Genomic DNA, 23,299 nt, shown 5'->3' on the forward strand with positions numbered 1-23,299 from the left:
CGTCTTCCTCACAGACTCACTAAGGAGATTCTGGGTGCCAAGCTGGAGCAAGGCAGACACGTCAGAACCGCCTCGTGGGGTGCTGAGGTTACTCTGGTGGGAAGGGTCGAGCGGGGTGACGCCCACAGGAGGTGATATCCCCGGAGACAGGCGAGTCAGGGTCCCGGAGGCCCCTGGGGCTAACCCTGCGGGGATGGGTCAGGAGGGACATCTGGGGGCCCAGCCTGCACGTGGACACGCGGACCAGGACGTGAGTGCTGGACTCTAGGGCCGCCTCCTGCCTCCCTGGAGGCGGCCGTCTGACTGCTGGTGGCCGTGTCTCCCGAGCGTCCCCCGCGTCGGTCAGCTCTCACCCTTCTCTCCGCAGGTGGTGGGCTCCCAGGCCAGGATCCTGTACTCGGACCAGAAAGGCCGTGTGGCCATCGCCGTGGCCTTCAACCAAGCCATCGCCCGTGGGAAGATCAAGGTGGGCTGTCCTGTGCTTGGGAGGGGCTCCCCTGCCTCCCCACCAGGCCAGCCCAGGCCCGGGAGGGAGGAGGCCCGTCCTCAAACCCAGGCTCTGGCGACTCGGTCCCTGCTGTGTGACTTTGGGCAGTCAGGGGCCCTCTCTGAACCTCTTATCAGAAAAGAGGCTCCCGTAACCTCAGAACGTGGCTTTCCCACGAGTGTCTCACGTGGCTTTGTTAAATCGTCCCTTTCAAACCATGACAACCTTCCCTGCTTTTCCCCATTTCCCTCCTGGTCAGCCCTGCCCACCTCGCTCAGTGCATGCGCACTTCCTGCTGTGGTGCTACAGTGCTGGCAGGGCAGAGACAGCATCTTAGTCCTTCCTCCCTCCCTCCTTCCCCCTCCCCCTTCCCTCCTTCCCTCCCCCTCCTTCCCTCCCTCCCTCCTTCCCTCCCCCCTCCCCCTCCCCCTTCCCTCCCTCTTTCCCCCTCCCCCTCCCCCTTCCGTCCCCCATCCCTCCTTCCCTCCCATCCCTCCTTCCCTCCCCTCCCTCCTTCCCTCCCCTCCCTCCTTCCCTCCCCTCCCTCCTTTCCTACCCCTCCCTCCTTCCCTCCCCCCCTTCCCTCCCCTTCCCTCCCCTTCCCTCCCTCCTTCTCTCCTTCCCTCCCCCTCCTTCCCTCCCTCCCTCCTTCCCTCCCCCTTCCCTCCCCCTCCCCCTTCCCTCCTTCCCTCCCCCTTCCATCCCTTCCCCCTTCCGTCCCCCATCCCTCCTTCCCTCCCCTCCCCTCCCTCCTTTCCTACCCCTCCCTCCTTCCCTCCCCCCCCACCTCCCCTCCCTCCTTCCCCGTCTCTCCTTCCCTCCCCCCCCACTCCTTCCCAAGCGCCCCCTGGTGCCAGCCTTGCTGCAGCACTGCTGTGCAGAGGACAAGGTAGACAGGGTCCTGCCTGGTGCTGGTGGAGGGACACTTGGACATGCAGGCAAACGTATCAGTTCAGGGGATCTCAGTGGTACCAAGCTCTGTGAATGAGGTGACATGTGCGGTGACAGGGGTCAGGATGGCCTGCTGCCTTGCAGACGCAGAGCGGAGGCCTGAGTATCCAGAAGGTGCCGGAATACTGCACAGGTGGTTCATGGCAGAGGTGAAGAGGGGGAGCATACTTGGCCTCTTCAAGGGCAGGGCAGCTCCTCGGACGCTGAAGCCGTGAATTCCCGGTACCTCTAGTGCCGTTGAAACACCAGGCTGTCCCTTACAGCCCTGTGACATCGGGGAGGTGTCCTGTCCTCTCCGGGCCTCAGTTTTCCTCTACAAAGTGGGTGTGGTGACAGTGTGGGTGGGGTTGAGGAGACTCGAACCCAGCACCTGGAGAGCACATGGGGCTCCAGGTGGCTGGAAAGTGCGTCCCTGAGCAGCCGCGGGGGCAACAGAAGCCCTGCGCTTCCTCCCGCCGAAGGTCTGCTTTTCAGGGGCATCCAAAGGGCATCGGGTGTGCCCTGTCCCTTGATCTCTGCCCTGTGCTGGGCAGTGGACACGGGTAGCTGACCTCTTGTGTCCTCCCCCACTGCAGGCACCGGTGGTCCTGAGCCGAGACCACCACGACGTAAGCGGCACAGACAGCCCGTTTAGGGAGACCTCCAACATCCGTGACGGCTCTGCCTTCTGTGCGGGTGAGGAGCACAGCAAACTTAAGCTTTTTCTCTGTTGGATTGTATTTAACGATCAAGGGATTCATTCAGTCGGTTGTGGTGTTGCCAGAAAGGTGCTGGCCTCTGAGAGGCATGGCACGGGGTGGCCAGCCCAGGACAGAGGGAGGGATCCTGGGATGCGGGCTCAGTTGTAAACCAGGGCGGGTGCCAGGTGGCCCAGCTAGGTGGATGCCCGAGACCCGGGTGCCCCTGGGCTGCGTTCAGGGAGGGACTGCTGCTGCTGCAGCCGCTGCGATTGTTACTGTCGCCCCAGAGCTTCTGCGCTCCGGTCCTGGGGGGCCTTCTGGTTCCCAGCACCTGCAGCTCCTCCCATTATGGACGGGATCCCAAGGGAAGGAGGTGGACGGTCAGGAGCACCCCCCACATCACTTTGTTTTGAGGGATTGGGTCCACTCCGTCTAAGTTATGGAATTCACGCGTATAGAGTCGTGTTCCTTCATTATCTTCTTCACGTCTGTGGGGTCCGCTGTGTTCTTCCTGGTGTTGGTCGTTTGTGGCTTCTTTCTTTTTCCTTTATGAGTCTGGCTAGAAGTTTATCATTTTTATTGAGATTCTCAAGAAGCTTTTAGTTTAAATGATTTTTTAAATTGCTTTTCTGCTTCCAAATTCACGGATTTGTACTCTAATCTTTAGTATGACCTTCTTCCTATTTACTTTGGGTTTAATTTGGTTTTCTTTCTCTGGTGTCATGAGGTGGAAGCTGAGGTTACTGATTTTAAACCTTTTTTCTTTTCTAATAAGAGTGAATTTGAATTTCCCTCTAAACACTGCTTTAGCTGCATCCCACAAATTCTTACATAATATATTTTTATTATCATTCAGTTCAAAATATTTTAAATTTCCTTTGAGACATTCTCTTGGACCCACGAGTGATTGAGAAGTATCTTTTTAAATTTTCAAGTTTGGGGAGATTTTTCTGATGTCTTTCTGTTACTGACTTTTGATTTAATTCCATTGTAGTCTGAGAGCTCACTGTGTATTCATTCTGTTCTTTTAAATTTGTTAAGGTTGTATTGGTCCATCTTGGGGCACGTGGGAAGGTGTCTTCTGCGGTTACTTGGGGGCTTGTTCTTTAAATGTCAATGAGGTCACGTCAGTTGGTGATGCTGTTCCTGGTGTCCAGGTCCTTACTGACTTTCTGCTGACTTGTTCCATAAATTACTGACAGACGGGTGATGAAGTTCCCAACTGTGTGTGTGGATTTGTCTGTTCTCTTTTCAGTTCTCATCCACTTTGCCATGTGTTTTTTTTTTTTGTTTTTTTTTTGCGGTACGCGGGCCTCTCACTGTTGTGGCCTCTCCCGTCGTGGAGCACAGGCTCCGGACGCGCAGGCTCAGCGGCCATGGCTCACGGGCCCAGCCGCTCCGCGGCACGTGGGATCCTCCCGGACCGGGGCACGAACCCGTGTCCCCTGCATCGGCAGGCGGACTCTCAGCCACTGCGCCACCAGGGAAGCCCTGCCACGTGTGTTTTAGAGTGGTGTTGTTAGGTGTGCCCTTGTTTAGGTTTACTGTCTCTTCTTGGAGAATTGACCGTTATCATCGTGTGATGTCCCTGTTTATCCCTGATAATACTGCTGGCTCTGAAGTTCTCTGATATCAATGTGGTTTACATTCGTGTCCTTTGGCCACGGTAACAACATACCACAGACTTAGAGGCTGGAAACAGCACAAATGTGTTCCCTCGCAGTTCTGAAGGTCTAAAGTCTGAAGTCAGTTTCTCGGGGCTTAAGTTGAGGTGCGGGCAGGGCTGTGACGTCTCAGGACGCTGCAGGGGAGAATCTGCTCCCTGGCCTTTTCCAGGTCCTAGAGCTGCTTTTCTTGTATCTCATAGCCCTGCACTAGGACGAAAGTATTCCCAGGACCCCCTCCTCTTCTCTGTGGGCACAGTGGGGGTTTGGAGGAAGAGCCCGCCGGAAGGTGCCGACCCCTTCTGTCCGTGTCCCCAGGGGCCTCGGTCTCAGGCAAGCTGAGGCTTGTCACTCAGCGAGTCCTTAGACACGGGTGAGGCACGGGTTCCGTTTCCGTGCAGGTGCCTGCCTCCCCACAGAGTTCTGGGCAGGTGCCTGCCTCCCCACAGAGTTCTGGGTAGCTGGCCGCCCTGGGACCTCGGGCCTCTGAGGGGCCGAGGACAGTTGGTGATTTGCAGTTTGCCCCCAATTTAGCGTGTTTGCTCTAAGGGTGGGACGGATGCTCTTTGCCATCTGAGCTGACACTGCCACCACATCCCTTTGAATTCCTTTGTCCTTCGTGCCTCTGGGGCGCTGTACCTGGCACCGGAGAGAAGACAGCAGGAGCGACAGTGCTCGTCGGGCACTCGTTCATTGTCCTGCTTTGCTTGGCTCTGAAAATACAAATTTCGCTGTTCCTGCAGTTGCCCTGCCTTGTTCCCATCCGTCCCTCAGACCCTGGCCCGGCCTGGCTGCCTTCCTTGGGGGCTGACGGGGCTCTGTTTCCACAGACATGGCCGTGCAGAACTTCGTGGGAGATGCGTTCCGGGGAGCCACCTGGGTTGCCCTGCACAACGGCGGGGGTGTCGGCTGGTAAGGAGGTTTCTGGGGGCCGGTGGTGCAGCTGGGGCTCCTGTGGAAGGCTCGGGGGTCTCCTCCAGGGTCCTGGGCCTGCTTCCTGGAGCTCCCGCTACCAAGGGCTCCTCGTGTGAGCTGGAAATGGGGGCCTTGCCCAACACCCCACCTTTGGGGTCTCACCCGTCGCGCGGGACACCAAGGCCTGCCGTGGACGCCGTAAATCACCCTTTCCTGTCGTTTTCATGCTGCTTTCACAGATGTTTTCCAGGGAATGCTCAGCACTCTCCTGGCCCCGTCCTATCACTCCGCCAGGGGCTGGGCTGGGAGGCGGGGACCTGGGTTCTGGGCTCCCTGTGTCCTGGCCCCTCTCTACCCAGCCAGGCCTGTTTCCAGCCCACGCCGCGAGGGAGCTAGGGCTTCTGGGAGGCTCCCTTCTGGGCGACAGATGCAGTTCCCTCGTGGGGACGTCCCTATAATTCTGCACCCAGTTCCAACCCGAGGGGGTTTTCTGACACCAGCTGCGTGTCCTGCAGTTCCACTCAGTTCCAACACTGTCAGCACAGAGATAACGTCAGATCCCACGGCTGAGGGCTCAGTCCCACAGGGCTGTCCCCCACCCACCTGCCGACTCCAGTCACATGTGCACGGTATTACCCGTGCTTCCGACCCACCAGCTGCAGATCAGGGGTCCCTGCAGCCGCTTCCTCGGGTTCCACTGGTTTGCTAGAGCAGCTCACAGAACGCAGGGAACCCGTTTAGTCACTGGATTTCTGATTTACTACAAAAGATATCAAAGGATGTGAATCTGTAGCTGGATGAGGAGATACACGAATTGAGGACCCAAAGGGACCCTGTGGGGCTGGGGCCGGGCACGGCAGCACGTGGAAGCACTCTGGCTCCCCAGCCTGGGCGCTCTCTGAACCCGCTCCTTCGGGGTTTCTCTGGAGGGTTCCTTACACGGGCGGGATTGACTGCATCACGGCCACTGGTGACTGATTCCGCCTCCAGCCCCCCTGCCCTCCCGGAAGGTCAGGGGCTGGGACCCACGTTCCAGGCCTCTGATCACACGGCGGCTCCACTGGCATCCAGCCCCATCCTTGGGTGGTTTCCCAGAGTCAGCTCATCAGCATAAGGAAAGACACCTTCATCCCTCTCAGCAGAGGAAATTCCAAGGGTTTTGGGAGCTCCGTGCCAGGAACGGTGGGCAAAGACCAAATACGTCTTTCTTGTTGTAAACCGTGATGTCATATTTGCTGCTAAGAACGATGAATAACTAACGTTTACTGCAAGTGGACCGCATGGCAAGCATTTGAATCCCCTGTCTCACCCACTCCTGGAAAAGAAATGCATCTACAGATGCGGAAACTGAGGCAGCAGGCAGCTGGGGCTACACCTGTGCGCGTGGCCTCTGGGCGGGGGTGGGGGTGGGGGGGTCGCCTGGGGAGCTCTGGTCGCGTGGGATTCCTGGCTCCTCAGAGCAGCAGGGGGCGCCGTGGCCCCGCAGAGGAAGACAGCTGCCCAGGCCCGGCCACCTCTGAGCTGACCTCTGAGCCCGTTTTGGCCGGATCAAGCCTGGACTTGCCCTCCAGAGCCAAGTCCTTCACGCTGCAGCTTCCAGAGCGTCCCCGGGGGCTGGCTTGGCCTTGGGCCCTTCGAGGCCGGAATTCCGAGCTGCAGCCCAGTCAGGTGGCTCTCATGAATGGAAAATGTGATCGGATCGCGTGTCCTTTCAGAGACACAGGCTGGAGAAAACCAGGACGGGAGGGAGCGCCTGGCGTGTTGGCACTGGGTTTGCTGAGTCATGCTGCAGGTGCAAGAGCAGCTCTGAAGGGGGCCGGAGGCGCTGGTGGAGCCAGATATGGACCCAGATCTGTTGTCCCTGGATTCGCGACATTGGTGACAGGACCGCAGAAGGCAGGACGGAGCCCCCGAGAAAGTGTGCAGGACAGTGCTTGCCGCTGACCCTGCACGGGGCTCCCAGAGCGGGGTCCCCTCTCACTGCCAGGCTGCCCTAGGCTCTGACAGGGCGCGACCGGCGAGGCGCTGGCCCCGAGGCCCTCGGTCGTGGCCGCCCTCGAGGGCTCCTTTGGAAAGTGCCTCAGATTCACCGGGAATCCATCAGACACAGACGTGCATGATTTAATCCACCAGATACTGCTGCAAACCTTCCTGTGAAGATCAGCGGGAAAAATCTGTCCCATGCCTGTTCTTCCTTCCGTCTCCAGCTATAGTTTTTGCCTTCTTGTATGGAAAAGCAAGTGTCTAAGTCATAAGCCACTGATACCTCTCAGTTTGCGTTCCCGTTTCTGAGCTGGTCAGTGTCGGCACTGGGTCGCTCTGCGGCCCCTGCTCTGCCCAGTCTGCTCTGACTGTGTGCTGGGGTGTGTCCTGTGCTGCCCGCCCGCGGTCCCTGCCGTCTGCTCCTTTTAGACAGGGCGCAGAGCGGGAGAGTCGGCAGTCAGTCCCTGGTCTCGGCGGGTTGGACGGCTGCGTAGAGCCTGTGTGGTTCCGTCCCTCCAGGGAGGGTCCGGGCCTTCCCCTCAGTCCCTGTGTCCCTGCCTTCTGTCCTCACACCTGGTCCAGCCCCGGGGCCTTACGTGTTTGAGGAATAAGTGCACCGTCTTTATCTGGATAAGATGCTGTTTCCTCACTAGAGCATATCTCGAACCCGGCTGTGCATGGGGCTCCCCAAGGAGCTTGTTTCTCCTGGACAAATGGTCACGGTAGCAGCATGCTTTGCGGGCTAGCGGTGGAGATTAGTCGCGGCAGCTAAGGCTCCTATGGTGCACGACCTGTGCACGGGTGTCTCCAGAGACACTCGTCGAATCACCTCGATGGTCCCACCTATGAGGCAGCAGCACCGAGAATGTGACTCTGCCTGGGGTTCCCGGCAAAGCCACCCGCAGTCACTTGTGAAGGAGCCAGGACAGGCCCCGCCCTGCCGAGGCCCCCCTCCCGTGAACGTGAACCGTCACTGTGTGTGCACCGTGGGCGCCACAGTTCCCGGCATGAAGATTCCTGTTTGCATAACCTCTTCAGCCCTGGCCGGTATCACTGCCTGAAACCCAGGGCTTCCGGGCTGCTGGGCCAGAGTTACAGACTCTGCTGTTTTGCTTTGAGTCGCTCTCCCAGGGTCCTGTTCCTGAGTTGCGTGCTCTTGTTCATCTTATAATGTTGAGTGCTTCCTTCCTTAGTACATCTGGCACCGACTCTTGGTACATGTGACATAGGGTTCTGCTTTTATGTCCTTCTCAACGGGACCGTTCTCTGTCCAGCAACTGCTCCGGGATACAGGTTCTCCTTTCTTGCTGTCTTCCTGGGCCCTGGACTGCTCCAGGCAGGGTTTGCAGAGGTCCCCTGGAGCTGGGCACCTTTGCTCTCTGACCATCTGGGCTTCGGGCTACCAAAATGAAAGATGTCGTTCTAATCTCCAAAAGTCCTCTCTGGTCAAAGGACTGTGGCTGCCGCCTGCTTTGTCCTCTGATCCCCGGCACCAGCCTCTGACGAGCGAGTGGTGACGACCTTGAATCCGTGCAGAGCCCCCTCCACCACAGGGGCCACGGGAAGTGCTGGGAGCCCGCTCGCGGGCACAGGGCGGCCGGCTGCAGGGACGCGGGCCCGGGCGCAGGAGTTCCGCTTCCGCTCCCTGGGTGGGATGGGAACCGGCTGAGGTTGTCGGGAGGGTCCAGCTGGGCAGAGAAGGGGGTGAGGCCGGAGGGGCCAGAGGATCTGAGAGCTGAGCCTGGCAGTAAAACCTGGCAGGAGCTGACAAGATTGAGGGCGTTTCGTGTGTGTGTAACCGAAAGGGGCTGGAAGGTCAGGGATGTGAGCTGGGCAGGAGCCTTGGAGAAAGCCGTGGAGGGTGAGGATGAATCCCGGGGCTTCAGGAAGGACGCAGTCTCCGTGGCTGATGGGGAGGAACTGCGGGGCAAGCAGCGGGAGAGGACGGGCACTGGCCCACGTGGATGATGAGAATGGAATGACAGCTCTCAGGGATGAGGGACCCCAGAGCACGTCAAACCCGGGAGAGGAGGTGGTCCAGCAAATGCTGGGCATCCGGGAACTCGGCCCTCAAATCAAGTAATCAGGACCCCGAATGCGAGTACAGGAGGACGAGCGCGAAGGACGGCAGGAAGAGAGCCACGTGGGGGCCCGGAAGAGGTGGCCCCGCCCCCCACGGAGGCGACACGTGGGGGCCCGGAAGGGGGCCTGGGGTCTGTGGGTGGAGCGCGGAGGCACGAGCCGGCAGCCTGCATCCCTCGGTCGTTAGGCACAGGCAGGCTCCGGGCTGCGGGGCTGTTTCCCCAGACAGCGCTTCCGAAGCAGGCCTGCCCCTCTCAGGGTCGGACCCAGCGTGACCTGGGAACCTTTTGCCTCTCGCAGGGGTGAGGTGATCAACGGGGGATTTGGCCTTGTGCTGGACGGGACCCAGGAGGCTGAGCAGAAGGCCAAGATGATGCTCAGCTGGGACGTCTCCAACGGAGTGAGTGACCCCCTGGCCCCTCCCCGTCAGTGGCCCTGCCCCCCTCCCAGAAAACAGTCCGGAGCCCCCGCTGCTCCTGTGTCTCCCCTCCAGCCACCGCCAGGGTTTCCCTCCTCTTCAGACGGGCTCTTTCCCGCCCAGCCTGTGTCCGCAGGGGGCCTGGGCGGTGTCGCTCGCGTGCCTGCTTGTGCGTGCGCGTGTGGTGCGGGGCTCCAGCCGTCTCTATGGCCACGCGGGCCTGAAGGGGGAAGCAGCACGAATGCGAGGTCAGGGGGTGATGGGGGGTATTTGCAGATGGGAGTGGAATGGGGAAGGGCTTGGGAGCGCTGCGCTAGGGTTAGACTTGGGTGGCCCAGGAGAGTGGAGGGGCGGAGCCCCAGCAGAGGGGGCTGGTCCTCGTCCGGAAGGCGGTGCGGCAGTGAGGGAATGGCTGGGGGAGGTGGGGAGTGGCAGGAAGGCAGCCAGAGGTGGGGGGAGGGCCGAGGCCACCGTCCAGGGGGCCCTGAGGACGCTGGGCCTGGCCTGGGGCCCCTGCCCGGGGTGGGTGGGGGGGAGTTCGGGCAGAAGGATGGCCAGTGTCACGCCGTCACAGGCGGGTGGGTCAGTTTTCTGGCCAAGAGAGGAGGAGGTGTGACCTGGGAACGCCTGGTGGGAACCCACTGACCCGCCGACGACGTGGCACCTACACTGCACGCCCTCTCCCCGCCCCGCCGGCAGGTGGCCCGCCGCTGCTGGTCCGGGAACCCGAAGGCCTACGAGATCATCTGCCGGACGATGCAGGAGGACAGGGGCTTGGTGGTGACGCTGCCCCATGAGGTGGCGGATGAGCGTGTGCTCCAGCGGGCCCTGCGGCTGTGAGCGGGACCGAGAGCCCTGTGGTCCCCTCACCACCTCGGCCCCGCCCTCGCCTCACAGCCCGCCGGCTCCCTCCGCTACTCCCCGTGCTCTCCTGGGTCAGGAGCTGTGCTCACGCCCTCTTGGGGCTCACCACCCGGAGGGAGTGTCACTGCGCCCCCAGCTTACAGCTGAGGCCAGGGGGCGGGGACCTCTGCTGTCCCCACGCGGCTCCCTGGGGACCGGGAAGGCAGTGGGGGTCTTCTTCAGGGCTGGGTGCTCAGGTCTGGCGCCGAGTGGGCTCGGGGGGCTGGTGCCGTGAAAGTGGCCGAGTGGGGCACTGACCAGTCCTTGGGGCCGCCTGCTGTCCCTCCTCCCGCCAAGGGCCAGGTGCTCCTTTGGCCAGGCTCTCGCCCATCGCCCCGCCTTCCCCCGACCGACCGACCGACTGGTGTGGGACCGCCAGGTGACCAGGCAGAGACGGCCTGGCCCGGGCCGGTGGTCCACGCCCGAGACCTGCGACCTCGCTGCACAGAGAGGCCAGGTCCTCATTCTCCTTGGTTCCCACGACAGGCTCCAATTGAGAAAGAGATTGGGGGCCGGTCTCCAAGGAGCCGCAGAAAACTTGACACCCGCCCCCCACGTCTAGCCGGGGGGCCGAGTCCTCCCCACGGGCCATTCCACCTTTGCCTGAGCTAACAAAACCCCACTGTTGTCTGGGCAGCAACGTGCACGTAAAAAGTAGCCGATTTTCCAGCCGCCCTTGTAATTAGGAGTGACCGTTGGCCTGGTTCCGGCCCATGAGGCGACGTGGAAGTCTGCTGGGTGGGTCTTCCGGGAAAGCTGTAATAAAAACGGACAGGCGCGGCTGCATCGCTCTTTGCTTTTGCCCCTTCCTCCTGCCAGAACCTCAGGTGTGATGCCTGGGAGCACCGCAGCCCTGCTGTGAAGTGACCATGAGGCTCACCGCGGCACCTGGAGGCACGTGGAAAGGCCGAGGTGCCTGGGCTCCTGGCAGGCCCGGATGGCCTCCCCTTCTCCTTGGTCCTCACCTGCTAAAGCCATCCTGGGAGGGCTTCTCTTCCACACGGCGAGCACGGGGTCCAAATGGTCGTATCGCCGCCAACAAGTCTCCACGGAGGGCACCCTGCTGCGTGTATCTGTGCGGACATTCCCTGTTCCTAGGGAGAGACAAAGAGGATATGTCCAGTTTGAAGACCGGGCCCTCCCGTCATCCTTTCCCATCCAGCACCCTCGCTTATTCAGGACAGCCAGGCTCGGCCAGCCTCAGGGCAGGGTCTCAGGAGGCTTCCGGCCACGTGTGAGGGCTGCACACCCGCCCTAGGCGCCCTACTGAGGCCGCCAGTGAGCAGTCTCCTCCCCTGCCTCAGCTGCCAGCAGGGAGAAGGGACAGCTGACACCCAGAGCGGAGCCGCCACCGGGCCCGGGGGGAGTCAGGGCAGTGGCCGCAGCCTGGGTCACCAGCCACTGCAGCCGCTGACGTTTCAGCGCACCCGGAAAGTTCAGGGCGAAGAGCAGGGTGAGACTCTGTGTTCTGGGACAACGGGCAGCACAGGCCCTCACAGGGTCAGGTGTTTTCTGGAGCAGTCGTTTATGAACCTGGATTCTCACCTCTTCCCACAATTAGAAAAGCACCAAAACCATTAACTTAGGTATTTGCTCCTTCCCACCAGCAGCAACCTTCTGCCAGCCTTTTTGAAGAAAGGAGAGGTGTGTAGTCCGCTCAGAAATGTTTTCATCAAAACAGTGAAGGTAGAAAACAGTCGGCCCTGATGGGCGTGAGTTCAGCTGCCTTCGAAACTGGGGCTTGTGAAAGTCTCCGGGCCCCTCCCGGGGCGCCCTCTGCTCCCTGGGAACGTGGACCCCCCCGGAACAGAGGCTCTCCCTGCCGGCCAGCGCAGGCCGGTGCAGGAGGGCTCAGCTCTCTCGCCCTGGGCTTTCCAGAGGGGGCTCCTACCCTGGGGGCTGGCGCTGGACTTGACCTGCACTCGCGTTCTATTTGGCCTGCCCTCTGTAAAAATTTTTTGACATTGTCACCGATTTTTAGAAATTGGGAAACTTCACTTAAAAAATCCAGATTTTGAGTTACTTAAAGAAGTCAAGAGATTAGGTGACGCCACGCGCTCGCCACCGCTGTGACGGCAATTAGCCGGAGGCCCCTTGGGTCGAGGCTTGTTTCACCCAAGTTACCGCAGCCCTGCAGCCTCTGCTGTCCTCCAGCGGCGAGGCCACGTGTGTTTGTTGTTTATTCTTGGACAGGAGCTGCTGATTTCTTACCCCTGCCTGTTCCCCACGTTTGTGTCACCTGCATGGCCTCTGTTGGGATTTGAATCTGTCTGTATTAGGGCTCTCTAGAGAACCAGCAGGAGGTATACCCGTACGTATATCCGTATGTGCCATAGATAGATGTCCATGTATAGAGGTAGATGCCGTCTATGTCACGTGCGCCGGAGGCCCAGGGAAGCCGGGGGCGCAGTTCAGCCCCAGCACCAGGGCCAGGGAGCCCGGGGCGCCGATGGTGTGAGTCCCCACCCAAGGCGGGAGATGAGAGGAGGGGTCCCAGCTCAAGAGGGAGGCAGAAAAAGGCAAGCTGCGTCTCCTCCCACCTTCTGTTTTGCATGACGCCTATCACTTTCTCTGGGGAGCCCCCCCCATTCAAATCCTAATCTCATCTGCAAACACCCTCGTGGACACACCCAGAAGCAAGGTGTAAAACGGCCCAGTCCACACGACGTGTAAAATTTACCGTCACGGCGATCTTTGATGGAGAAATTAACTCTGTGGTACGATGATTTACAATGAGAAATATGTGTTTGGTCTTCAGCCCTGTTTCTGGCCCAGAGCTCCTAAAACCCGTGGAATTTCCTAAGTGATGAGAGAGATGAGGTGTTTTGCTATTCGTAACAAGCCCCTTTCTGCCACACCTGAATTTATGTTTCCGAATTTGGGGCCTCACCTGAGATGGGGCTGGTCACCCGGGGACCCAACCTTGTGATTGGAGAGTTGAACTTTCAGTTTCCCACCCGCGACCTCCAGGGAGGGGAGAGGGGCTGGAGGTTGAATCAATCACTGATGGCCCATGATTTCATCCATTTCGCCTGTGTAAGGAAGGCTCCAGAAAAAAACAAAAGGAAGGGGATGCGGAGAGCTTCTGGGCTGGTGAAGCCCTGCAGATCCGGGGTGAGCGGCACACTGCAGAGGGAGCCCGAGTCCTTCCCCAGGCCTGGCCCTGCGCACCTCTTCCATCGGGCTGTTCTTGAGTTATGTCATTTCATGATAAGCCAGTGATTTAAGTAAAATGTTTCTCCGAGTTCTCTGAGCTGCTCTAGCAAGTTAATTGAACCCGAGGAGGGGGTCATGGGAACCCTCCATATGTAGCCGGTGGGTCAGAAGCACAGGTGCCAACCTGACTTGCAATGGGCATCTGACGGCACTCTGGCAGGCCTGAGCACTTGAGCTGCGGGATCTCCTGGTAGATGGTGTCAGATGTGTCAACTGCCTGGTGGTGTTGGGGGAAAAAGCACATTGGAACGCCCGGCCCAGCCCAGCCCCACTCCTGCCACAGCTCCGGAAGGACTGCATGCTACCATTGGCCGTTCAGAGTCCACAGTGAGGCCTTTCAGCCTATCAGGTGCTGGGAGAGCAGCAGCTAGGCTGGTGGGGTTTCCCCCCAAATGCAAATATGACAAGTGCGCCTGTGTCCTCCGCTTCTCCTCCCCCGGCTGCCCCAAGGCCTCTCTACACCCACCTGCTCGGAGGGCAGGGCCTGGGTTACTGAGGGTGAACGCGCAGTGTCTGCGGTGCTCCTAATGCCCGGAATCGCTCTAGAATGTGCCTTTCTGTCTGTGCCTGAGACATCACCGAACCACCACCGGCAGTCAAGGCCAGGGAATGAGCTGCCCCTCTGCTCCTGCCTGCTTGTTGCAGGGTGGTTGGGAGGGCAAGGAGAGTCCTTGGCAAACGTTTAACAGGGCTCATTTCACCCATTTAAAAATGTTTTTAAAAATACTGTCAGCCTGGGCTTCCCTGGTGGCACAGTGGTTGAGAGTCCACCTGCCGATGCAGGAGACGCGGGTTCGTGCCCCGGTCCAGGGGGATCCCACATGCCGCGGAGCGGCTGGGCCCGTGAGCCATGGCCGCTGAGCCTGCGCGTCCGGAGCCTGTGCTCCGCAACGGGAGAGGCCACAGCAGTGAGAGGCCTGCGTACCGCAAAAATTCTTACATATAAATGTTTCCTGTTCTTTTCAATATTATTGATGTACCTTATTTTATTTATTTATTGGCCGTGTGGAGAGACCTAAGTTCCCCAACCGGCATTGCAAGCGCGGAGTCCTAACCTCTGGACCACCAGGGAACTCCTGAAGTACCTTATTTCTTCTTTTTTAAAAATAAATTTATATATGGCTGCGTTGGGTCTTCGTTGCTGCACGCGGGCTTTTCTCTAATTGCGGCGAGCGGGGTCTATGTTGTGGTGCGCGGGCTTCTCATTGCCGTGGCTTCTCATTGGGGAGCACCGGCTCTAGGTGTGTGGCCTCCAGTAGTTGCGACATGCGGGCTTAGTTGCGGCAGGTGCGATCTTCCTGGACCAGGGATCGAATCCGTGACCCCCGCGTTGGCAGGCGGATTCTTAACCACTGCGCCAGGGAAGTCCCCCGAAGTACCGTATTTCTGAAGAACTTTTAATAATACAGCATTCCTCAATTTAACACACATTTACTGAGCGTCTCCACTGCTAGCATCTGGGCACACAGCTGTGAATGACTCGACAGGGTCACCGTCCTCACGGAGGCTTCACTGGAACAGGGACGAACGGAACAACTGCAGTTGAGACTTGTCTGAGGGGCGGGGGGGGGGCACTCGGAGCGAGCCCCCCAGGCTGGAACCCGCTCGTCCTGCGGGAGGAGGGGGAGCGGGGCGGGGGTCCGGTGTGGGGAGCAAGGACAAAGCGGGGCCGCTCGGGGAGGGGGCGCAGCCGGACCTGCGCTTTGTTAGATCACGGGCGCGGCCGGCGGAGGACCGACCGGGGGCGGGGGCACGGCAGCCGCGGGGTCATCGTCCCGGAACGCGCGGGTGAGGCGCGGTCGGTCCGGGCGGGGACGAGATGCGAGGCAGCGCTCACTGAGGCGGCAGGACCGCTCAGAGCTACAAGCCGCCGGACCGTCCCCGACCCACGCTTCCGCCGGTTCCGCCGCGCGACCCGGCCGGGGGCGTAACCCCAGCCGCTAGCGACCCACCCTGTACCGCCCACCGCGCGGAGCCCTGACGTCACGCGGCCTGGCAGGCCCCGCGCCCCGCCCGCCGCTCCGCGCATGCGCGCCTCGGGCCGCCTCTGACGCGCGCCTCGGCCCCGCTCCGGCGCGCGCCGGGTCGCACTCCGCGCCGGGCTTTGGCGCCGACTCGCGTGCGTAGCGCACGGCGTCGCGCTCCTCGTGCGTGCGTGCGGGGTGGCGTTTCCGGCGAGGCGGTGGCTGGACGCGCAGCGGCCCAAGATGGACGCGCCGGCGCTGCTCGCAGCTGCGGCCCCGGCCCCACGCGGACCCCAGCTCGGCGGCGGCCCCGGCCGGACCCGCAGAACCCCGGGCTCAGCGCACCGCCGGCTGCTGCTGCTGCGGGACCCAGAGGACGGCGCGCAGGGGCCGCGGCGCGGGGAGGCCCGGCCGGCGGGCCCCGGCGGCGGCGACTCCTTCGTGGTGCTGCTGGAAGTGGCGCGCGGCGCGGCCGAAGCCCCGGGGCGGCGGGAGACCGGGCCCCAGCCCGGCGCCGCCGCGAGCCCGGCCGGCCACCCTGCGCAGGTCCCCGGCGCCGCGCCTCTCGTGGGCCCCCGGGCCGCCGGCGGCCAGGACCTGCTGGTGCACCTGGAGCGTGGCGTCCTCGCGCTGGCCGCGCCGTCCCGGCGTCCGCCGCCCGGCCAGGAGGCCGCCAGCCCGGCAGGGGCCCGCCGCGCGTCCGCCGGCCCCGGCTACCGCTGCCCCGAGCCGCAGTGCGCGCTCGCCTTCGCCAAGAAGCACCAGCTCCAGGTGCACCTGCTGACGCACGGCGGCGGCCAGGGCCGGCGGCCCTTCAAGTGCCCGTTGGACGGCTGCGGCTGGGCCTTCACCACGTCGTACAAGCTCAAGCGGCACTTGCAGTCGCACGACAAGCTGCGGCCTTTCGGCTGCCCGGTGGGCGGCTGCGGCAAGAAGTTCACCACCGTGTACAACCTCAGGGCGCACATGAAGGGCCACGAGCAGGAGAGCCTGTTTAAGTGCGAGGTGTGCGCCGAGCGCTTCCCCACGCACGCCAAGCTCAGCTCGCACCAGCGCAGCCACTTCGAGCCCGAGCGGCCCTACAAGTGCGACTTTCCCGGTGAGCGGCGCCGGCGGGGCCCGGAGACGGGATGTTTGAGGCAGGTCTCGTCACTTAGAAAAGCTCCGTCCGGCGTGTAGGCGCGTGCCCCGGGCTGCAGGGACGCAGGGCCACGCGGCCCAGGCGAGGCGTTAAGGCGCCGAGGGGATGATCGCGGAGGTACGGTGCATCCACTATTGTGACGTTGAAAGCGTTGTTTCCTTCGGGCTTCACAGTTGCGTAAAGTTCTGAAAGTCGTTCTTATCTTCAGACGGAGAGACTGGTGGATGCTGTGGGCGGAGAGGTCTTTCTCTGCTGTGAGTGCCCTGAGCTCTCTACCGGGATAGGCAGCTCTAGCTGCTCTCGGGGGGAGTGTGTGTCTGCACGAGAGAAGGTTCCCGCCTGGGAAGGAGGGGCTGCGGTGCGGGGGCCACGCTGCAGAGCTAAGGCTGGGAATGGGGGCAGTGGGGCGGGCTGGGGGTAGGGTGCCCGAGGGCCTCCCAGGTGCCCTTCCTTAAAAGAGAAGCGCGAGTGTGTGCCCGGCGACCCTGTTGATGCGTCATGGACGCGGAGTGCGCTCCTTAGAATGTATGTTATGAAGTGCAGTCACGTGTGGGCTTTTGAAAGGGCGGAAGAAAATTCACATGTTACCAGGTTCCCGTGTTTTCTTCCCACGTGCCCTGGCCTGTCCTGTGCACCCCGTCTCCGTGGAGAGCATGGCTGTAGGCCACTGATTCCGAACGCTTGGTCCTGCACTCGGAATCTGGCGGCGGTCTGCGGACCGCCCTCTAGTAAAAAGCTCGGGGGCATCCTTCTGAGCCCAGGAGCACCGGGGTCCAGCCTGCTTCTGGGCACGGGGTCACCCTGGGGGTTTTGAGGTGAATGGTACGCGGGGTGTTGGTTTGAGGTGGGCGGGAGCAGGAGAGGGACCAGGGAAGCTGCGTGAATGTTCCGGACCGGAGGGTCCTGAGGGGTGACCCAGGTAGACGCAGTGGGGCGCTGAGGAGGCTCCAGTGGGAAGGATTGCAGAGCTGGGCCGGGAGGCTTGACTGTGGGTTGGGGGAAGGTGCTTCCTGCTGAGCCTGTTCAGACCTCCCTGCCGGAGTGTGAGAAGGCACCTAGGTCCGAAGTAAGGAATGGCTGGGGCTGCTGGGCACAGACAGGTTGATGCCCAAGAGGAGGCTTGGAAGGCATTCAGGAAGGTCAGCGTTTCCCGGTTACGTGTCGCTGTGAAAAGTGGGGTTCCCTGCGCTGTCCTGCAGAGTGCTGTGCGCACCTGGCAGCACCGTAAAGGCTCTGAGGAGCGCTGCAGCGCAGACTCCTGGTCAGCGTCTCGTAGCCTCGTGTTTTCTGCCCTGTTTGAGCACTGAACCTGTCTGTCAAAGGAGAACTAGTGATGTGCAGAGTCTGGTGGCTCAGCCGGGGTTGACGATGCAGGTGGTGGAAAAAGGCCATGTGAGCGAAGATGACCCCAGTGACCCTTGACAGAGCAGGGAACCCCCAGGAAATGGACCAAAGGGAGAGAGAAGCGCGCTGTCAGAGGCCGGGCTGCCAGCCGCCAAGGACGTCCAGGGGACGTTTACGAGGGTGGGGGATGCGGCCTCACTCTCACAGGTGAAAAAGTCCCAGGTGTTACTGCAGTCGTTTGCAGCCCTTCCAAGCTCAGCCTGACCAGGTGGAATCTTGTTCCTTAGTCTCTGAGTTCTCTCGTTGGGTTTCTGGGCTCACATGGGTGACCTGGGCGGTTGAGTTCCCACCGTGTCCACAGGGTCTGAGCTACAGAACTGGGGGCACAGCTGTGCTGGAGGACTTTCTCTTGATCCGGTGCTGTGTCTCCCGGTCACATGGGGACAGGTGGCCTGTGTGCACCCGTGGGCTGCTGCTTTCGCTGCGAAGGCTTTCACTGTCTGGAGATGCTCCTCAGTCGTCGTCCTCCGCGTCTGCCCCCGTGCACGCAGCGTCCTGGGGTGGCGATTCTCGTCACGCCAGTGAGCAGGGTTTGTGTTTTCTCTGTTCAGGCTGTGAGAAGACGTTCATCACAGTGAGCGCTCTGTTCTCCCATAACCGGGCCCACTTCAGGGAACAGGAACTCTTTTCTTGCTCCTTCCCTGGATGCAGCAAACAGTATGACAAAGCCTGTCGTCTGAAGATCCACCTGAGGAGCCACACAGGTGAGAAGCCGGGGGCGCCTGGACCCCCTCTGCCGCCGGCGCAGCTCACGTGTGTAATCACGTGGTGTGATTCTTTTCCTTCCTAAGGCGAGAGACCTTTCATCTGTGACTCTGACAGCTGCGGCTGGACCTTCACCAGCATGTCTAAGCTCCTGAGGCACAAGAGGTAATCTTTACGTTCTGGTTGAACTGTCAGTTTTGAAAACAGGTGAGTTGTTCGTTAGTAGTAGAAGCCTATGGGTGGAATAACCTTTGGATTTTTGTAAGTTATAAAAAACAAACCAACGTGGATAACTTGGAGAATTCAGAAACCTTGTAAGAAGAAAACCACACAGAATCTGATCCCCCAGAGTCAGTGTTTTCTGTGTGTACTTGTTTTTAAGTTTAACTGGTATACTTAATATGCAATTTGATATTTTAAAAAAATTAAGGTTATAGACTAAGGCTTCGTCGTGTCTTTACAAACTTCCGGCGGCAGTGATGACGCCTTGGAGGACTGGGCCTCTGTGCAGGTGACACTCGGCGCCTGGCCTGTGTCCCTTGTTCGGGCTCTCAGCAGCTGTGACACTGAAGCTCTTGTTCTCCTGTTTTTGTTTCGTTTTGTTTTATACATTTATTTATTTTTATTTATTTTATCTTTGGCTGCGTTGGGTCTTCATTGCTGCGTGCAGGCTTTCTCTAGTTGCGGCGAGCGGGCGCTTCTCATTGTGGTGCGTGGCCTTCTCTTTGTGGTGGTTTCTCTTGTTGCCGAGCACGGGCTCTAGGTGCGCAGGCTTCAGTAGTTGCAGCCCATGGGCTCAGAAGTTGTGGCTCGCGGGCTCTAGAGCACAGGCTCAGTAGTTGTGGTGCATGGGCTTAGTTGCTCCACAGCATGTGGGATCCTCCCAGACCGGGGATCGAACCCATGTCCCCTGCATCGGCAGGCAGGTTCTTAGCCGCTGTACCACCAGGGAAGCCCCTTGTCCTGTTCTGCATTGGGAGCCAGGGAGGTTGGGTGGTTCGTCTGTACTTGCCCAGCTGGGATCTGAGGTGTCTACTTAGAATAAGGCTGTGTGTATGTGAGGTGGTGTCCCCTGCGGTGTGGACAGCCCGTGTACGAGCGGGGTTGCTGAGCGGCGGAAGCGGCTTCATCAGGGTCTCTGGGAGGCTGCTCCTCCTGAATGGAACGCTCTGCTTGTGAGTGGTCACTGCCTGTTGCTCTCTGTCCCGCAGGAAGCACGATGAGGACCGCCGCTTCCCCTGCCCCGTCGAGGGCTGCGGGAAGTCGTTCACCAGGGCCGAGCACCTCAAGGGCCACAGCGTCACCCACCTGGGCACCAAGCCCTTCGCGTGTCCTGTGGAAGGTAGGTGTGAGCCGGCCCCACGGCCGCCTGGACGCTATGCATGGAAGTTGCTTCGAGGTGCGTCGTGTCAACTGCACCGTGAGGTGGGCTCGGCTGGTTTTAGCCGGTGGCCGGGTCTTGGGAGCAGTGTGTCGGAAAGAGCAGATTCAGAGTGAGGCCGCGGGACTGGGCCCTGCGGGGGCGCTCTGCTGAGTCCCGTCTGGGTTTGACGGTTGTGAGGATCCGCTGACGGAACGTTTGAAGAAAGCCCATTTCGGCACGTGGCGCGTGTCTCGGACTCCGTAGCCGTGGCTCCTCACGCTGGGACTGGACAGCAGTGAAGCCGGGCTGGCGTTTTAGAGGCGCGATTCCGGGACGGCGGGCCGGGTCCCTCGGGCTGTGAAGTTGAACGCTGGCTCCGCCCTCCCTGAATCAGTGACCTCAGGCAAGGCTCTCTGGGCTTCAGTTTCCTCACCTGGAGAAGGGGATACCAAAGACCCACTTCCAGCTGAGCAGTTTCTGGAATGTAGCCCAGGTGGTCTAATCAGACACAGGCCCGCATCTCCCCAGGGCTCCGGTTGGGGCCACAGGTACACAGCTAACATGCAGGGTGCTTGGCGCACAGAGGAGGTCACCCAGAGGATTCTTGGGGTGGGGGAGTGGCTCCCGGTAGGCAGGGGCGGTGGAGGCAGAAGGGCCGGTGTGGGCAGCAGGCTGAGGGCTCTAGGCGGGGTGATGGGGCCACAGTGGAGGTTTAGGCTGAGCCTGGGGTCCTGGGCAGATGGGCCGGTGCCTGGGCAGGCGCTGGGAAGGGAGGGACGGCGTAGACAGCAGAGGCGCGAGTTAGAATGCATGGTGCCTGGCGAGGGTTCAGGAGCGGGTGCTGTGGAGGGGGTGGCGGCTGGGTCAGCGTCTCAGTTGAGACGGGGACACGGGGCACAGGCAGGAGGTGGGTGCGGACGCGCTGCGTTCCAGGAGCCCGCGGGCTTTGCTGACAGATGCTCGGGAGGCGGCGCAGGTGCTGCTGGGGCCTGAGAAGCGGGCTGGGGGCGGGACAGGTGCCGCGAAGGCGCCTGCGTGCGGCTCCCAGCCCTGCCTCTTCTCTGCTTCTGTCCAATGGGGCTGGTGGGGGCCCAGCTGGTCAGGGAGTTTAATTAAGGGCCGAGAGGACATCAGTAACCTGCCGCTGCCGGCAGGTCGAGCCCTGGGAACTGCCCTGCGTGCGGGTGGGCAAGCAGAGGGCGCCCCGGGAGGGGCCTGAGGAGGACGAGGAGGACGCGAGGGGCCAGGTGGGCACTGGGCCAAGAGAACACCAAGTTTGGGAAAGGAGGCAAGTGGGCCGGTGCGAGGAGGAGCTGAGGGGCCGCGGGCGGCTGGAGAGACCTTGGGGGGGGGGGTCTAACCCCTGCGGCGATGGCGGCGCGGGTGGGCGGGGCGAGGCTTCCCTCCTTCTCGAGGGGATTGAGGCAAAGAGGAAGGGGCAGGGCTGGCGACGGAGGAGGCAGGATTTTCCTTTTGGTAAGTGCATCCTTGAGAGCTCTGCGCAGGTCTGACATAGAGGGTGACCGGCGGCGCGTGGTCAAGGGGGCGGCGGTGAAGGCGGGCTGGCGGAGGCATCCCAGAATCCTTTGTCACACTTGCTGAGAGCTGGCAGTTCTTGAGTCTGGGTGATTTCACCATCTTCTCTGGTTTTGTAGGCGTTTGGAACATTCTTAATAAGTTAAGAAGCCGCCACTCCCCGCCGTTCCCGTAGTAGTAGCAGGAGGAGGAGAGGATGGGGAGCGCAGCACGGCAGGAGTGTGGACGGGGGCGGCCTGAGGGCGGCGTGAGCCTGGTGGGGCTTCTCTGGGCCTCCAGCCTGCCGTGGAGCCCACGGAACGTGGGTGCGAGCTGGGCAGACTCCTGAGGAGCTGGGTTTGGAGGGAAGTCTGTCTTTGACAAGTTGCTTCTGCCCTTCCCCTGGCGGGGTGGTAGCGTGGTAGAAATGGGTGGGGCTGTGTGTGAATATCCTTAATTTGTAAAGCAGTAACACAAGTCTCAATAGATTATGTTGTAATTGGGAAAACGTAGTCGTTGACACACATGAAAAAATGGTCATGCTTCTGATCATCAAAGGAAATACAAATTGAAATGATACCTGCGTTGTTCCCTGTGGAATTGGCAAGCATCTCCACAAGTAGAAACTCTGCTGGCGGCAGCATGGCGACGTCCCTGTGGTGGTCGACCCCGCCCTCGGGAAGGCTCTGTGAGGGTCCCAGCTGGGAGGGGGTGTGGAGCACGCGTGGCGACAGGGCCCCCGGGGGCAAGACCAGAGATGTCTCTTCTCTGTTGTCTTTCCCAAGTGCCCTGTCCTGAGCCTGACCTGAGCCTGACCTGGCAAACGTGTGTGAAGTTTTGTTTGAAAATGAAATCAGTTCAGGGGTAGCAGAGCCCTTACTGCCGTGGTCGTTTCCTCTCTGCGTAGCCTCTTTTCCTGCAGTAGCCCTCCTCCGGCCCCCAGCGACCCCGTCGCCTTCCCTGACATGCTGTAGCGTGATAGCGCAGTGGCGTCCTTCCTGGGCGTCCTGAGTACCGTGGAGGCCCCGCTTTACAGAGGGGGTCGAGACGGCCGTACACGGGTGGCCTGGCAGCCCCTCGGCCGCACCTCCTTGCTGTGGTGGCCACGCCGCCCGGCACCTCAGACGTGACCTGTCTCCTGAGACCTTCCCTCCTCTGCTCCCGGCACGCTGGGCGGCCTGACCCCGGGCTTTAGTCCGCCTGTGTTAGGACAGCCGGCTGCTTATGTGTCCCTACCAGGTGACGAGCTTGTGGCCGTCAGGAACCCCTCTTCCCTCCTGTGACCCCGCCGTGCCGAGCTCCAGCAGTGGGACGTTGGGGCGTGAAGGAGGGCGGCTGTATCTCTGGGTCTGCCCCGGCTGTGTGTCTGCTCTGCGGACTTGGGCAGGGCCAACTCCAGGCTCCCCTCCTGCCTCGATTCCCGGCCATCTGCTCGGCCCGTCTGGGCAACAGCTTCTCAGGGGCGTAATGAGAGGAAGTGGCGGGTCTCTGGGGTGTTCTCCAGCCCCAGATGTCACGGGGTCGCAGGTTTTCTTCCAGTAGCAGCTTAATGGAGGCGGTCAGCCTGCTTGTGCAGGTCACGCGTCCTGTCTGCGGCCGATGCGGGGCTTCAGGCTTCCTCGTGATGCTGCCTGAGGGCGCTTGCGGGGGGCAGAGCGGGGACGCGGACCCTCAGGCTAACACGCGTCCCTCTCTCTGCCCAGGGTGCTGTGCCAGGTTCTCCGCGCGGAGCAGCCTCTACATCCACTCCAAGAAGCACCTGCAGGACGTGGCCGCTACGAAGAGCAGGTGCCCGGTGTCCAGCTGCCACAGGCTCTTTGCTTCCAAGCACAGCGTGAAGGCCCACGTGATCAGGCAGCACCACCGGCACCCAGGTCGGCCCCGCTCACGGCCCTGAGGGCGCCCAGA

The 23,299-nt window shown here is 61.1% G+C and overlaps 2 protein-coding genes across 3 annotated transcripts in view; both read left to right on the forward strand.

Moving 5' to 3' along the window:
• Positions 1-10,865, forward strand: part of UROC1 (urocanate hydratase 1) — a 31,529-nt gene extending 20,664 nt beyond the window's left edge. Inside the window, exons 16-20 of the mRNA XM_082663026.1 lie at positions 368-466; positions 2,014-2,113; positions 4,613-4,694; positions 9,063-9,162; positions 9,880-10,865. Coding sequence (XP_082519152.1) covers positions 368-466; positions 2,014-2,113; positions 4,613-4,694; positions 9,063-9,162; positions 9,880-10,020 — 522 coding nt within the window. The 3' untranslated portion in view covers positions 10,021-10,865. The remainder of the gene's footprint in view (positions 1-367; positions 467-2,013; positions 2,114-4,612; positions 4,695-9,062; positions 9,163-9,879) is intronic.
• A 4,615-nt stretch (positions 10,866-15,480) lies between these two features.
• Positions 15,481-23,299, forward strand: part of ZXDC (ZXD family zinc finger C) — a gene marked incomplete at its 5' end in the record, with an annotated part of 28,535 nt that continues 20,716 nt past the window's right edge. The window contains 5 exons of one of the 2 annotated variants that reach the window (XM_082664498.1): positions 15,481-16,362; positions 18,360-18,512; positions 18,600-18,678; positions 19,725-19,855; positions 23,095-23,265. In XM_082664498.1, the coding sequence (XP_082520624.1) occupies positions 15,507-16,362; positions 18,360-18,512; positions 18,600-18,678; positions 19,725-19,855; positions 23,095-23,265 (1,390 nt within the window). The remainder of the gene's footprint in view (positions 16,363-18,359; positions 18,513-18,599; positions 18,679-19,724; positions 19,856-23,094; positions 23,266-23,299) is intronic. The other variant, XM_082664497.1, reaches the window with a different exon arrangement.

This window comes from Grampus griseus (assembly GCF_964374135.1).
Source record: "Grampus griseus genome assembly, chromosome: 10".
Lineage (NCBI taxonomy): Eukaryota > Metazoa > Chordata > Mammalia > Artiodactyla > Delphinidae > Grampus > Grampus griseus.